The sequence below is a fragment of the Ovis canadensis genome, chromosome 3 (genome assembly GCF_042477335.2).
Source record: "Ovis canadensis isolate MfBH-ARS-UI-01 breed Bighorn chromosome 3, ARS-UI_OviCan_v2, whole genome shotgun sequence".
Classification (NCBI taxonomy): Eukaryota; Metazoa; Chordata; class Mammalia; order Artiodactyla; family Bovidae; genus Ovis; species Ovis canadensis.
The window spans coordinates 177,545,752-177,560,242 of NC_091247.1; the positions used below are offsets into that span (position 1 = coordinate 177,545,752).

The 14,491-nt window shown below is 41.7% G+C and overlaps 1 protein-coding gene across 21 annotated transcripts in view; it reads right to left on the reverse strand.

Annotated features, from left to right (window-relative positions):
• Positions 1-13,180, reverse strand: part of IGF1 (insulin like growth factor 1) — a 74,218-nt gene extending 61,038 nt beyond the window's left edge. For 2 of the 21 annotated variants that reach the window (XM_069585179.1, XM_069585178.1), the window contains exons 1-2: positions 12,367-12,711; positions 7,739-7,898 (exon numbers count right to left, since the gene is read on the reverse strand). In XM_069585179.1, the coding sequence (XP_069441280.1) occupies positions 7,739-7,898; positions 12,367-12,429 (223 nt within the window). In that variant the 5' untranslated portion in view covers positions 12,430-12,711. Of the gene's footprint in view, positions 1-7,738; positions 7,899-10,552; positions 10,716-12,366; positions 12,728-12,765 lie in introns of those variants that run through there. The other 19 variants (XM_069585184.1, XM_069585183.1, XM_069585187.1 and 16 more) reach the window with 17 other exon arrangements.
• Between the last annotated feature and the right edge of the window lie 1,311 nt (positions 13,181-14,491).

Here is a 14,491-nt window from a genome sequence, read left to right on the forward strand (position 1 = left end):
TTACAGAGATACATACTTAATCAAGAATCAGGTTCTTGGGTATCTTCCCAGGGACTTCAGCATGCCCATTCTCTCTCTCTCTCTCTTTTTTTTTTTTTGGCATGGAAACCCTTATCCCTGCACAACGCCTGAGCATTTAATGCAAAAAAGGTTTTCATTTAAAAGACTGTGTGGTCTCTGCTGATTGCACAACTTCTCTTTGTATCCATGCTGCTGCTGATCAAATATTGCAAAGCCATTAATTACCTTTGGACAAATGCAGAGGGCCATGTGCAAAAGTTCTGGCCAATTGCGTAAAGTAATATGCCAGATGTAAAGTAAGTGAAGGGTTTTTTGTGGTATTTAAGGTTCAGTGAAAAAGTAAGAGGGGCAGCTATGCCAAGAATGAAAAGCCAGAGCTTGCCAAGTGCTTCTTTAAGGGGCTTTAGCCAACGTGAGACTAAACAATGCATTAAATAAGCATACAACTTACTGCACTTAAAGAATCACACGTCAAATAACAGCTCTTTGCTATGTTTTAAACATGATCTCACATATAGATAAAGACAAGTGAAAGGTTCTGTTGTCATCTCCTTAGTCTAACAGCTAATAAGGCCTGGGGACTTGAACTTTCCAGGCAACCAAAAGTAATTCTTTGTGATGTAAGAGCTTGCTGATGTTCCACGGAGAGGTGTAGGATGGAGCTCTGCCAGGGCAGCAGCTCGGTACAGGAATCATGTTTTGCCACCATGGTTGTCAAAGACTCTGGCTGCATAAAAGGGCAAAGGTTTCGTAGCCCATTATGAAGAACAATGAGCAATCTCCTTGGGAGAAATTTCCTGCCTGTTTGCAGAGTGTCTGATTCTTCGGTGTAGGCTCTGAAATCAGAAGAAAGTCAGCTAGAGGCTTGAAGTTGGCTCTTTACAGAGGCCTTGAGAAATACTGGCATGGTCCATGATGTCTGGACTAAGTATACAGAGACCCAGCTGTTTGGAAAACACCAACACTCTTCTGGATCCAAAATGGAGCTATGAGCCTACCAGCCATGAACATCTGAGACCTTCCAATACTGATGGTCTTCAAGCAACTGGCGGAGAGGCACCTGCACTGGTGCGAGCCTCCCAGCCAAAGCTTCTGCAGCTCCTTCCATGCCAAGTTGGGGAAGACCCTTCCTGCCTGGCTTACTCTCAGGCTTAGGTTGCCTTATGACCACTTCTCCTTTACCACCTCTCTTCTAAAACCCAGAGAGAGAGAGATGCCTGGTCCAACAAACAGTTCTTCTTCAGTAGGTCTCTGAGGAAAAACAGCAGAACTCATAGCCACTAGGAAAGAAGCACTGGAGGTCTGGTGGCCAAGAAAGAAGAAAAGTTGAAGTTGGCCGAAGGAAAGAGTCCCCCAGATCATAAGGCATATCCCTGTGCTCAGCAGGGAGCTGCAGTGTGCCATCTGAATGGAGTCCGGTCTGTGAAGGTAAGGGACTCAAATGGCAGCAGCCTCTAATCAAAGAAGCTTTTCTTGTGCAGCCTAAAGAAATTCTATAAGTATTTCCTAAGTTTTTCTAGAAGGTAAACTAAAGGGTCATTCCATGGATGTCTCCCTTGAGTCTCCTTTCAAAGAAGTTCAGAATCATCTGTGCCCGCAGGGGTTTTTGTTCCTGCTCTCCCAGAAGAGGCCAAGGCTTTTTGGACGCACATCTCTACACTGCAACACTTTGGACCTTTCAGCAATGTGAATGGGCAGAGGTACATGCTTCTTGGACACAAGAGACCTTGACTTTGGTTCTGGATCCATCCAGTAAGATAAATCACAAACTCTCTGTGTCTCACATTTCTCACTTGTCCAGTGAAGCAATGATTTTTACCTTCTAAGACTGGGGTAAAGACATAGTGAGAGACCTTCTACAATTGGATTTTGAAAAAATGAAAATGCTAGTCAAGCATAAGACATACTTTGTGCTACTGATACTACTGCAAGTGTTACTATTAGCAACAGATTTTATCAGCTGCCCCTATAGAGAGAAATAGGTTTCTCTGGTGGCTCAGTTGGTAAAGAATCTGCCTGCAATGCAGGAGGCCTGGGTTTGATCCCTGGGGTTGGGAAGATCCCCTGGAGGAGGAAATGACAATGCATCCCAGTATTCTTGTCTGGAGAATCCCACGGACAGAGGAGTCTGGCAGGCTACAGTCTATAGGATTTCACAGAATTGGACATGACTGAAGCAACTTAGCACACATCAAGGGAAATGAGTGTGTAAATGAATTGGGCTACCCAGACGTTTGCAGTAGACTCTGTGACTGATCCCAGAAGAGAATAAATAAGTATAATTGCTAATGTGTTTATGATGCTTACCATGTGCCAGGCAGTATTCTAATTTAATATGTTCAAATAGATTAACCAGTTCTGTGAGGTAGTCCTTGTTTTGGAGATGAGGAAATTGAAGAACAAAGAGGTTAAGTGACTTGCTCGATGCCACCCACCAAGTAAGTTACAGAGCTAGAATTCACATCCTGGATTCTTGGCAGTACAGACCACACTTGGCCTTGACTCCCTCCCTCTCTTGCTTCTTGTTCATCAGGGAGAAGATGGTCTTGAGATGCTTGACCATATCAGAAAAATGCAAATTATTGCATTTGCAATATTGCAATATTTTCTAAACTTGCACAGAAATCATCACTTTCTTAGAAGTCCCTTGGTTGCCCAGACTAGTCCTCTTGGGCATATTTAAGGAGTAGTAGCCACTAGTGAAGGTCAATATGAAAACTTACTGTTTCTCTTTAAGAATATTTGTGGCCTGTTAGCTTAGTGGTGCTAATGAGACCAGGGCCAAGGTCAAATCCCACATGTTCCAATTAGCTTCAAAGAGAAAGTCACAGCCAGTGACTGTACCTCTAACTTTGACCAGCTGTCACACAAATGCATAGCTGGAGGCCTAAGGGGTGCCAAGCCAAGGAATTCAAATGGTGTAGCTCAAATCCAGCCCCACTCAAAGCAATGCTAGTGGTGGCTGAGTGTGTCTTTGGGTGTTCCCAGCGCCGTACTCTCTTCTTTAATTGGATAGGCAGTCTTAAAAGCCTGGGAAAAGGTTTTCAGTCAAGGTTTAGAAGACTATAGATTCAATCTGCCCCTCTAATTTATAAAGAGCAGTTAAAAACTGACCTACTTAACTGTCCTTTACTTTCAGGAGACTGAAAAAAATGTAAAGATGAGAACAGTCAGTTAGTCCTTCCTAGCAAAGAAAAATGGCAATCTGTTTTCATGAGGTGTGTGCCTCTTTGGCCAGATGACTTGCATGTATTTGGTCATGTCTGAGCTTCTATTCCATCCCTGAGGGGTTGGAACTCAGCTTAAAACAAAATAAAACAAAGGCACTGGCTTCTCTTGCTTTAAGTAGGTGGGGTCCCCTATCTGGAGATGAACAGAAACCATGTGAAGAAGATAAAGGAGTCTAAAATGTTCTTTGGTCACTATTTAGATCCAAGATTCTCCTTTCTTGAATAGTACCAAATCCTTGTTAATTACAACCTAGACTATGAGTCTGTTAAAAGTTAGAAGAGGTCATTTACTTGAACAAAATCCCCTTGTTTTATAGACAAGGACATTTTGGCCCAGGAAGTTTAAATGCCTGCCAAAGTCATACAGCTAATGAATGACAGGTCTGGGAGCAGTTTTCTGAGCACTATATTTCAAATGAAAGAAGCTTGACTTAATAATAATAACCTCAATCTAGGAAGGTTGTTGCAATCAATAACAATGAAATTCATTGCAAAGTTTTACTTAAACTCTTTATAAAACAGTATGTTTTAACACATGAGGAATGCCATTCATTTATTCAGACCTGTTCTTAATAAGTATGCATTGGAAGTATATTTTACAAAAGCTATAAATCTGGACTAACCAAAAGGGTATCCAACTTTCCTTTCTAATTGATTTACTTCTCCTTTTTCCCAGACCGCGGAGATAAAGCATATACAGTTTATTTAAGGGACTGTTTATAGACTCTTAAAACTAAAAAGGACCCCAGAAACTCGCTTTCTTTTGGTTGCTCTTAATTGAAACCATTCAAGGTGGTTGGTTGTCTGTCAATTTTTAAAGTATCTCCAAGGAGAGAAATTCCACAAGCCTCTAAAGCATATGTTAAAATGGTTAATCACCATGACTGTCAAAAATAGTATCTATGGCAAGCTGAACTTCCCCTATTTTTCTTGAAGCTCTTTTCCTCTTGCTCTGTTCCATGCACAGCAAGGTTGTGACAAACTGCTTTCTATGAGCCTCCTCCATCAATCTGGAAAGATAATAGCTAGCTCTTCCCAATGTGCCAACTCCATTAGGCCACCATTTTTCTCCCAAGACTATGGAAGTATAAGACTGGCTGACATGCTCTCTTACTATGATACATAGGGAAGAATCAGAACTTAGCTCTTCTTTGCAACTTTCATTGCATGTAATGTCTGGTGAAGCTGTGTTAATTATAGAGGAACTTTTGCACTTATGCTGGGAAGATGTTTACAAAACAGATAATCAAGAAAGGTGGCAGGCTCTGTGCTCTAGTGGAACTTAGGCTTGTAGAGAAATAGGAACTCATTTAGAGTTGATTGATACAAAATAAGTGTTACGCCCCCCCACCCCAAAGTTATTCAGGACAGTTCTGTCTCTTAATAGGATTAAAAATTCCCCTTGTTAAATATTCTGGCCCAGTAAAAAAGATAGTTATAGAGGTAACATGTTTTTAGATGTTTGCATTTCAAACTAAGATCAGAAACCCCCTTCCACAGTTAGAAAAAATCCATACATTCAAAATGGATTTGAAGCAGCTTAAAATGAGGCACACAGCCACAATAAAATAAAACTTTGAAAGGGATAAAAACAATAATAAGAGTCAATTGACAGGGGATAAAGGTAGGGAAGACTGTTTTCCTCTAAAAAATATTTCAAAGGCTGTAAATGCTTAGAGCTGACTTCTTCACACACAGTAAATCTCAAGGGACAAAAAGGAAACTCAATAAAATTTGTTGACAACAGTTAATGCCTTTAAGAATAATTGGCTCAGACACGAAACAGACCATCAATGTAGCTTAGGGAGGATCTAAATGCCGCCTCTAAGTCATTGTTGGCATACATTGTATTCAGTTGAAAAGAGATAAAGTTTTATCGAAAAGCTGGGTAAATATGAGGCAGGAAGAATTGTCCAAAGTACCTGACAAACCTAATTCTTGATGATTCTAAAGACTAAGATCCCAAACAAGTCATGCCGTTACATTCAATGGGATTCAATTCAATTCAGTCCTGCCAGTTCAACAGTCAAAGTTGAGCCCCAGCTATCTCAGCCAGGCATTGAGCTAGATACTGGGATTCAATGGTAAACAATCTGGCCTTTGGTATCAAGGAGCCCATTGAGAGGGTAGATCTTGGTCAGCTGATTTTAAAAATGGGAAAAGTATTTAGGAAAAGCATAAAGGATTGCATTTTTCTTCCATGATTATTTTCCTCTATGATACTTGATAATAATTTTTTTTAACCTCCTGACTAGATTGTGAGTTCCTTGAAGGCAAAGTTAATCTCTCATTCATTTCTAGGTATCTCACTTATGCCTGTACAGTGTCTAACACATGGCAGAGGTTCCAAAAACGTTCTGAATTAAACAATTTAAAGGGGTTAACTTCTCTTGGGCAAAAAGGCTAGTCCAGTTGACTAGAAAATGAACAAGAATAGTTTTGTGCATGAAAGTTTAGGTCAGACAAATAATTCACATTGTCACAGAGTGCTGCAAACCAGACTCTCAATAATAAAACACAATTTATAAAACCACTTTCTATCCAAAGTTATATTCTATACATTAAGAGTTGCCATGTAGAAACTTCCCCATTCAAATTATTAAGATAGAATTAAAACACATTTGTAAAATCTGATCATTTGAGTAATAGAATGCCTTCCAATGAGTTGAAATCAGTTTCCATCATAGTTGTCCAATACCCTTAATTCTTTGTGTGAACATATATAAGTATCAAAGGGTAACTTGGGATCAGATTATTTTTTTTCTTTCTCATTTTTTGTCATTTAATTGTAAGCATCACAGTCATAGAAAGATCCAGTTTCCATGCACTGTGCATGGAAATCCTGGAGCATGTCACATCAAATGTGGCAATTCAACCTGGCACATAACCCAAGACACTTGGGGGCTCGGCCATTACCTAGTGAACTGGATAAAAGGAAATGGCACAAATGGATTATCAAAGCGAAAAAAAGGTCCTCTTGGGCATAATAACTGAGACCCACTTATTCATTTTTTAAAATGTGGATCAGTAGTAGCAAAGTAAGGAGTAGTGACAAGCCATCGCTGGGTGACGTCGATGTCACACACTTGCCTTCTGCCAGATACTCTGAAGGTGAAACGGGTCTGCTATTCGAAAAGCACTCACCAAATGAGCTCATTCGTCTGCACAGAAACAGAGAATGGGATAGAATTGCCTTATTGCCAGAAAAATAAATGAACTCACTCAAAGCGTTGGCTGGAAACAGAGAGTGGGAATTTGCCCATTCAAAGAGTAGAAAGCACTTCTCACTCTCTGTCACTAGTTGTTGAAAAGCTATTTGTCACCGAATCTACGATGAGTACAGACCATCAGCATGCCTATCAACCTCTTCCTTCCCTTTCCCCCTTCCCATCCCAGACTGCTACACTCACAGACCCCTCCTTCCAGTCTCTCTCTCTCTCACACACACACCTTCCTGGGAAGAAGAGACTGGAAGTGTGTGAGTCATCACAGGAGCTATTCAAAGCCTAGTGGGTAACTGAGGTAAGCTGTCTACACTTAAGCCACATGAACCTCTAAGAATGATTCACAGTCCTGAAGACCTGAATGTCAGTTTCCTGAAACTCCCTAAACTTGCAAAGAATTAAACAGAACGAGCATCTGGCTTTCCATCACTCAGTGTCCTGTAACATACATGAGCCAGATGCCTCTGAGGTGTGTTCTCTAAGTGATCCATTCCCTCAGGCAGCAGGGACTCCCGTTTGTGTTTATTATTTATCCGCAAGCATGGACTTGGCTGTCTACTTTTTATTGACTGTTGACTTTTTAATCACCTGAGACCTACTTATGGGATAAGTGACCTTGCACTTGTCAGAAACTCTTTTCCAGATGGAGACATCACTGGAGAGCCCCAGAGAAGGGCGACATCAAAGGAAGGCAACAACAAAGACTCAAGGTCAGCGTGAACCGAGGGCAAATGAACTCAGCATTTCAGTTTGCATTGAGCGAGAGCCTGTGTCTTTGCAAATGTGCCTTTCAGCGACTCTCACCTTCTGTCTGTTCGGGTGATTTCATATCACATGGAGACATCTGGGATGTGCCCCTTTGCCAAGTCCACCTTCCTAGTTTCCTCCAAGTGACCTGGCACTTAAAACATCCCTACACATTCACATATGTTGCCACGTGATCCATAGGTCTGGAAAACCAAAACCCCAATCCCCCAGGGCCATTTTGTCCTGTCTTTTCCCCAGAAGAAATGGAATAGTGAGGGCAGAGCAGAACAGTTGCGGGAAAGCCTAGTGGGAAGTAGTTAAAAGACAAACTGCTAAGGAGGAAAACTCCATCCAAAATCTGCAAAACGTGCCACGGCCCCACTGAAACACTAGGCTCGCATTAAGGTGAGGAATCTCGGAGGCTGAGGATGGCTGCCAGCCACAGGCGGTCATTCAGCTCTTCACACACTCCCCGCAGTTGTAAATCCACAGAGCAGTGAGAGGGAGGCTACTTACTGAAATAAAAGCCCCTGTCTCCGCACACGAACTGGAGAGCATCCACCAACTCAGCCCCGCAGAGGGTCTCGGGTCCCGCCGTGGCAGAGCTGCTGAAGGCGAGCAAGCACAGGGCCAGATAGAAGAGATGCGAGGAGGATGTGACTGGCATCTTCACCTGCTGAAAGAGCAGAAGGAGGGTCATCTTCCTCCTGGGTCCTTGCCAGGGGAGTGGGGGCAAGGCAAGGGTGCCTTTACCCCATCTCTGCATTCCTGTTATTAATCAAAACTCTCCCCTCAGGAGTGCAACAAGGTGTGTGAGTGACCTCTGAGCAGGTCTTGGCATCATGCTATCTGACTTTAATCCTCTTGCTACTGTGAAACCCTGGGGAAGTCCTTCTTGAACCCTTTCTTTATGGGTTCCTATTACAATTCAATGAGATAAATGTCCTGAAACATTTAATGTGTGAAGGTGAAAGATGCTCTTATTGCACACCACTCAGAGGTCCTGGTAAACCTTTGGAATCATCAAAGGTTAATTTGTGCTCAGTCCAGACTTGGGACCAGATATGTTTTATTAATTTAAATTCTCTCAAATTGGCCATCCACAGATGGCATGTGCATTCATTACTGACCAGAATATTAAATTAACCAGAATGTCATTCCCCTGCTACTGATTAAACAGAATTTATTGCAGCTGAAAAAGAACTTGTGAAAATACTACATATCATTATAGCTTTTTTTTTTCTACTTCAGAGAGGCAGAGACAGAGAGAAACAGAGGGAGAGAAAGAGAGACTGAGAGATTTCTTACCTGCAGAACATCAGCAGTTAACAACAACAAGTAAAAGTTAAAAACCAGGAACAGGAAACATCTGAGAATTTCAGAATGAAACTGGTTTATGGTAAGTAAACCCGACTCCTTTTGCATTCTAAAGCCCCTTGTGTCAAGCTCAATGTCAGATCAACACATGTGTAGACAGTGCCTTCCATGAACAGGGAACTGGGCTCAAAACCTGCAAAAGTCTTTTTTTTTAAGTCTCAGGAATTCTGACTTCATCTGTTGGAGGGACTTGAGTGTCACTGTATCCTTTTTATAGCAGAGACCCCTGGTTGGCTTGACTTAGCCAGTGACAGACAGCCAACTGTCAGCCCTGCCAGAGGCAGGATTCCTGTGGCTCAAGTCTCCATCCTTGCTCTCAGCAGTGAAACAATGCAAAGGTGATCATTAAGTTTTTCCACATTGCTACTTGTGGCACAAAGATGTGGTTTCTTCTAGGAAACCTCCCAAGGTGAGTAGCTTTATCCCTCTCAGATGCATTTACTTTCAGCAGCATCAGCAGAGTTAGTGACAGGATGTTAAACCAGGGACCCTATCAAAAGGTCATAGAGTTAAACTGGAAACTATCATTATGAAAAGAGGTTTTTCTGAACATCCCAGTGGTGGCAGGTCCATTCAGCTCCATCACTTTCAAAGAAACAGGATCAGTCATTTATTTTCCGACCACCTTCCTTGCCCTCCCTGGACTCTTAATGGCTCTCTACATCAGTGGCAAAGTTTGCTCCATCACTGTAATTAAGATTTCCATTTTTGTGGCCAGACTTTCAGTTCAGCAATTGGGGAAAAAAACCCTAACCCCCTGATTCTCGTTAACACAACATAAATATTTAGTTAATGCTTGTGAAACAGTTGAAGATGAAAAGCGTCCTCTATTTGCAAATCATCATAAATAACAGACATAAAATAGAAGAGGAGGTGAAAGCTTGATGGAGAATTTCTTCCATTTTCTCCATAGGACCTGTTCATGGAAACCCTCCACCCCCACATAGCCAAAGCCACAGGGACTGCTAGAAACAAGTTGTCATCCAATCCTCATCTTTCTTAGTTGTAAAATAATTGGTGGGAGTTTTCCCTTTCAGTATTTCCAGTGGAAATCTCAACAAGCCCAAGCCAACTGGACTTCCTTGCCCTTTTCAAAAGCGAACACTCATAATTGATCTTACAGAACATACCCCACACTCTGGTAACCAGCCAGTTCTAGAATGTATGTTGTTTTGCCAGTCCTGTTTCTCCATTGCTCCCTTCTTTGTTGAGTTAATGGTGAAGCTTAAGGCAAAGCACCTGCAACTGCAGATGCCTCCAGGTTCTTCAGTTGTTGTGAAATCCAGGGAAAAAGGAACTCAACTTAAAGCCTTATGGAATTGAGAACTTCGTTAGATGTCAACATTATACTTTTAATAGCTATTTCTTTTGTATAACACATTTAAACTCAGCAATACCTATCAGTCTCTAGCATTTAAGAATTTAAGATTTATTTTTTACAGATTTCCCCCTATCTTTCTTCCTTTGTTCCCCTTTTTGCTGAGTTATGTTCTCAGATAAATATCAGCACTTATAGTTCTAGGACAAGATAGAACCTCTAGTGCATTTTCTTTTAGTTCAGGAAACAGTCCATCACACCCACAGAGAACCAGAGAATTTATCACATTATGTTCCCCCAAAAGAAAACAATGAAGAACTTGCTTAGGAGTTAAAAGTTTGAAATGAGTGGCCCCATATGTTCATCATTTCCTTGGTCTTTTATTTTTCCAAACACAAAAGAAATGAAGAGAGAGAAAGGAGAGATCTGAAAGAAAGAAATGAAAGAAGAACTAGAAAGAGACGAGAAAAAAAAATTTCAGAGCACTCTTTCTCAAAAATCATTCACAAATCCAAAATTTTAAAAACCTTTCTTTTTATCTTAAATAAATGGAATATCAATTGGTTCCAGATGTCTGGGTTATAATAAAAATGCCCAGCAAAATTTGAGGGCAATAGTCATAAGAAAATACTCACTGTAGGTGTAACCATTTTTGTTTGTTCCAGATCTTTTACAGCAGGTCAGGGTGGGTATTATGAGACTGATGTGAATAGAAAACTGAGGACTTAAAAACATGTGCTGCTTTGTGGGTGGGGTTTGTGAAAGCATCTAGTTACATTTGGACACCCAGGCAGGTATGCTACGAGCCTGGGTAAACTGCCTTTTGTCCATTCAGACAATAAACAAATTGCATGGCTGGGATCTGAGTCAATCTTTTCCTCCCAATCAAGCCACTGATTTCCATCGTGTGCCTATTGTAGCCGTCCTGGACAGGGACCGAAGCTCCAGTCCTCCCCTGTGCCCTCTTTCCTCTGACTCAAACACTTGGAAATATCTTGAGACTCACAGTACAATCAGCTTGTGAGCTCTGCCTGGCAGACACCTTTACTCATTGAATTACATTTGAAAGAACCACGTAGCTCCCTGAAACCACTTCCTGCTTCAAGTACAGGAAAAAGCAACAACTTATGGCTAGCTAGCTCTACTTCTGAAAAGTTCAGCATACACAGCATGGAAAGTTCATTTGGAGTTTTCCAAACTTGTAATTAATGCAGAGATAACACTACACAGCCCCTTTTAGGATCCTCTAAGTAGGGAGACAAAATCCCCAGCTGTCAGACCACATAGCATATGTGTATACTGACTTCATTTCTTTTAAAAGCAAGGTAGGCAGTGTGCATCTTGGCTTCTCAAGGGCGGCAGGATCAGGTGCCCGACAAGGATGTATTCTTAACTCCTAAGCCACTGACTTGACTAAGAAACGTCCTAGTGGTGGAGTGCTGGAAAGCGGCAAATAAGTGTTGGACTAAGCGGTAGGGACGGATCATGAATTGAGCCCACAGGCAATTGCATCGGGGAGCCAGTGACAGCAGCTTAAAAATGCTTGCAAATTGGAAAAATACAAGTCTTGAAAGATATAATTTTGCTGAGAATGGAAACTTGAACTAGGGCCAGTTATTGGAAAGGCGAAGTCAGTGCATTGACAGCGCTAGCCAAATTCACCTAAAGAGGCTTTACAATCCCAAATACAAAACCCGTGTTTTACAACACAAGACCCCAAGTCCAAACTTCGCCCCTGAGAGTCCTCTTCAAAAGAAAAAACTTGGAATAGCAGTTGCTAGAAAGTTTCCGCTTTCCATATACAGTGTGCATTTGTTTAAATTATCCGAATATGCAAGGTCAGCAGGAGTTCTTAAGGAGTTCTTTTTCAGAAGAGCAAATGAAACTTCACTCTAACTTTGACTCTCTGGGCATAAGTGCAGAGAGTTCCGGGACCTTAGCTCCAAAGATCATATTTAAAAGCTTTAATATCATTTAAAACGTAACTCTTTGTATGTGGCATGCCTTGTAATCAAAAGTCCTGGCCAGTTACACACACGCACACACACACACCACACAGCCCTACATACACATGAACATGGTCTTAAAAATAAAACATCTGCACCTGCAAAAAAAATCCGAAAGTTCATATCCATGCCCTATAGCCCTTAACCATAGACAGGATTTAAAGGAATCTTCTATAATGACACCACTCAAGCCCTGAAGAAGTGGAGGATTTAGCATAAGTACCTTGCAATAGTTTTTACTCATACAGATATCTGTGCAAAGGCATTTATCTCCCGGAGCTATTTTTTCAGATCCCACAGAATTGCATATTCAGCAATTTATAAATAACTCCCAGTGCCGAAACAATGAAAATTCTAAAGTGAAGAACATTTCTAAGCAGAAGCAAGCAGTACACAATTTAAAGAAAATTCCCCAATGACTTCAAAGAGTAAGAAATATTTACCTTCAAGAAATCACAAAAGCAGCACTTAAATAATTGGGTTGGAAGACTGCTGATTTTTCCCATTGCTTCTGAAGTGCAAAGTCTGGAAATGAATTGGTTAGCAGGAATAATGAGGCAAAAAGAAATCCAGGGAGATGGGAGATGTTGAGAGCAATGTCACATTTCAATTTTGAGGACTTTATTCCATTGCGCAGGCTCTATCTGCTCTGAATTTAGCAGTGACAGTGAGATTTAGCAAACAGAAGAGGGATTTAGAGAAAATCCTCACATTTATCTACAAAACACAGACACTGTAGACAGGAAACAGCTGGGGGAACGCTTGCCTTCTCTCTCTCTCCCTCTTCTGGCAAAGTTATCGAGTAAGGACTTTTTTGGGCATGGTGACAAATAACATCATACCTTTGCATTTTAAAACTAGAGCACAGAAGCATTTTTTTCCCTTAAAAGAATGTGTGTTAGTGACAAGAGGAGCAGACATTAAAATCCTGATGCTGTCCTCTGATTAACTTTCTACCGGGCATGAAGACACACACATCTGCTAATACACCTTACCCGTATGAAAGGAATATTCGTGGAGGATGGGCGAGCAATTTTATATTCCAGAGCCAACACAAAATTTAAAAAACAAGAAATGAAAAAAAGACCATCTCAAGCATACTCTATGATTTTAACCCTCAAACGACTGGGGTAAACTAGACTGGAAGACGGCGCTGGGATGACCCCTCGTCCTGGTTGCCAAGTGAGGGGAATGATCTCATTTCCTAGAACCTGGAAAGGGGCAGGCAGCTTTGTAATTGGCTCCCCTCAGGACACTGTCTCATGCTTTTTGCCCACGACAGGGCAAAGATTTTGCTGAGCTGTAAAGCCAACTGAAAAAATAAAATCGAATCTCTTTCTTCCTTCCTCTATTCTGCTGCTTGGCCCCCACCCCGACCCCCACCCCACACCAGGGGAAGGGCATCTGAGAGGCAAATGATTTTCCCACTGTTCATATTTTTCTGCATAACTTGAACCTGTGTGTGTGTGTATTTGTGTGTGTGTGCATGTGAGTGCATTTTCTTTCCCCCCTTTTTGTGTATTCTAAATAACACCAGCTGGCTAGCAATACCCTCTCAAGGGTTATGATGTCATTCAAATCTCTCAGCTGGATGAGTGGCCAGCAACATGGTCCAAGCCAGCTGTTTTGCTATTTATAATGTATACTTGCCTTTGCCATTGAGGATCAAGTTGTGATCTTTTGTCGATAGAGTTTGTACCAATTTCTCATCAGTTTTGTGAAGGAGGCGATAAGAAAGTGGATTATGAAATAAGATTGCAAAAGCCCAGGTTAGACATCCCACTTTCCCTGGGGTCTACTGGGGCATGGTTTTCTGGAATGGTGGGAGTAGCCTGGACCTTGTATTTCTCCCTCTTGATTCTCAGGGGACACAGTGATCCTGATGCTTCGACTAAAAACAAAGGTTTGCTTGAAACTCTTGTCTAGGTTTTTATGGCCATGGCCAGGAAGCTGTTGCAGAGGTGGGTGCCCTCAAAGGAAAACCTGATTGGTTTTGAAAGGGGGTTGAGTTCACTCAAGCCTTCTCTGTGATTAAACTTGGGGCAGTGTTTACCTTTGAGAAAGACAAGTTAGACACGAGGAGTGATGCCATTCCAACAGTGCACTATATTCAGCATTCAGTGAGTGCGCTCCTACTGTGTGCTCAGTTACACACACCACAGGGCCTTTCAACTAAGTGGCAGAGGCAGAGAGGAAAACAGCACTGTCACGTGGTGGGATGCGCTTTTAAAAATATGAAAAGTGCACACTTTCTCTGGAAAGACAGGGAAGTGAAACTACTGAGAATCCAGGATGGAGGAGGAGGGGTGTGTCATGAGGAGCTTTGAAATGCAAAGTTGGGAAGTTTCAGGGGATGTGTTTTGACCTGAAGAGATACACATCATCAAGACGTAGGCGGGGTGGGGGGGGGGTATCTTCAGGTGTGGGGGCAAGGCCTGTACTTTGAGAAGAATCCAAGACCTCCTTTAATGAGCCCCGCTTCATGCATTTAACTTAGGAATTGTTCACTAAAAATCTGGGGTTTGGGTTTATTTATTTTTTTAAATTTCCTTCAGCTTCAGCACATCA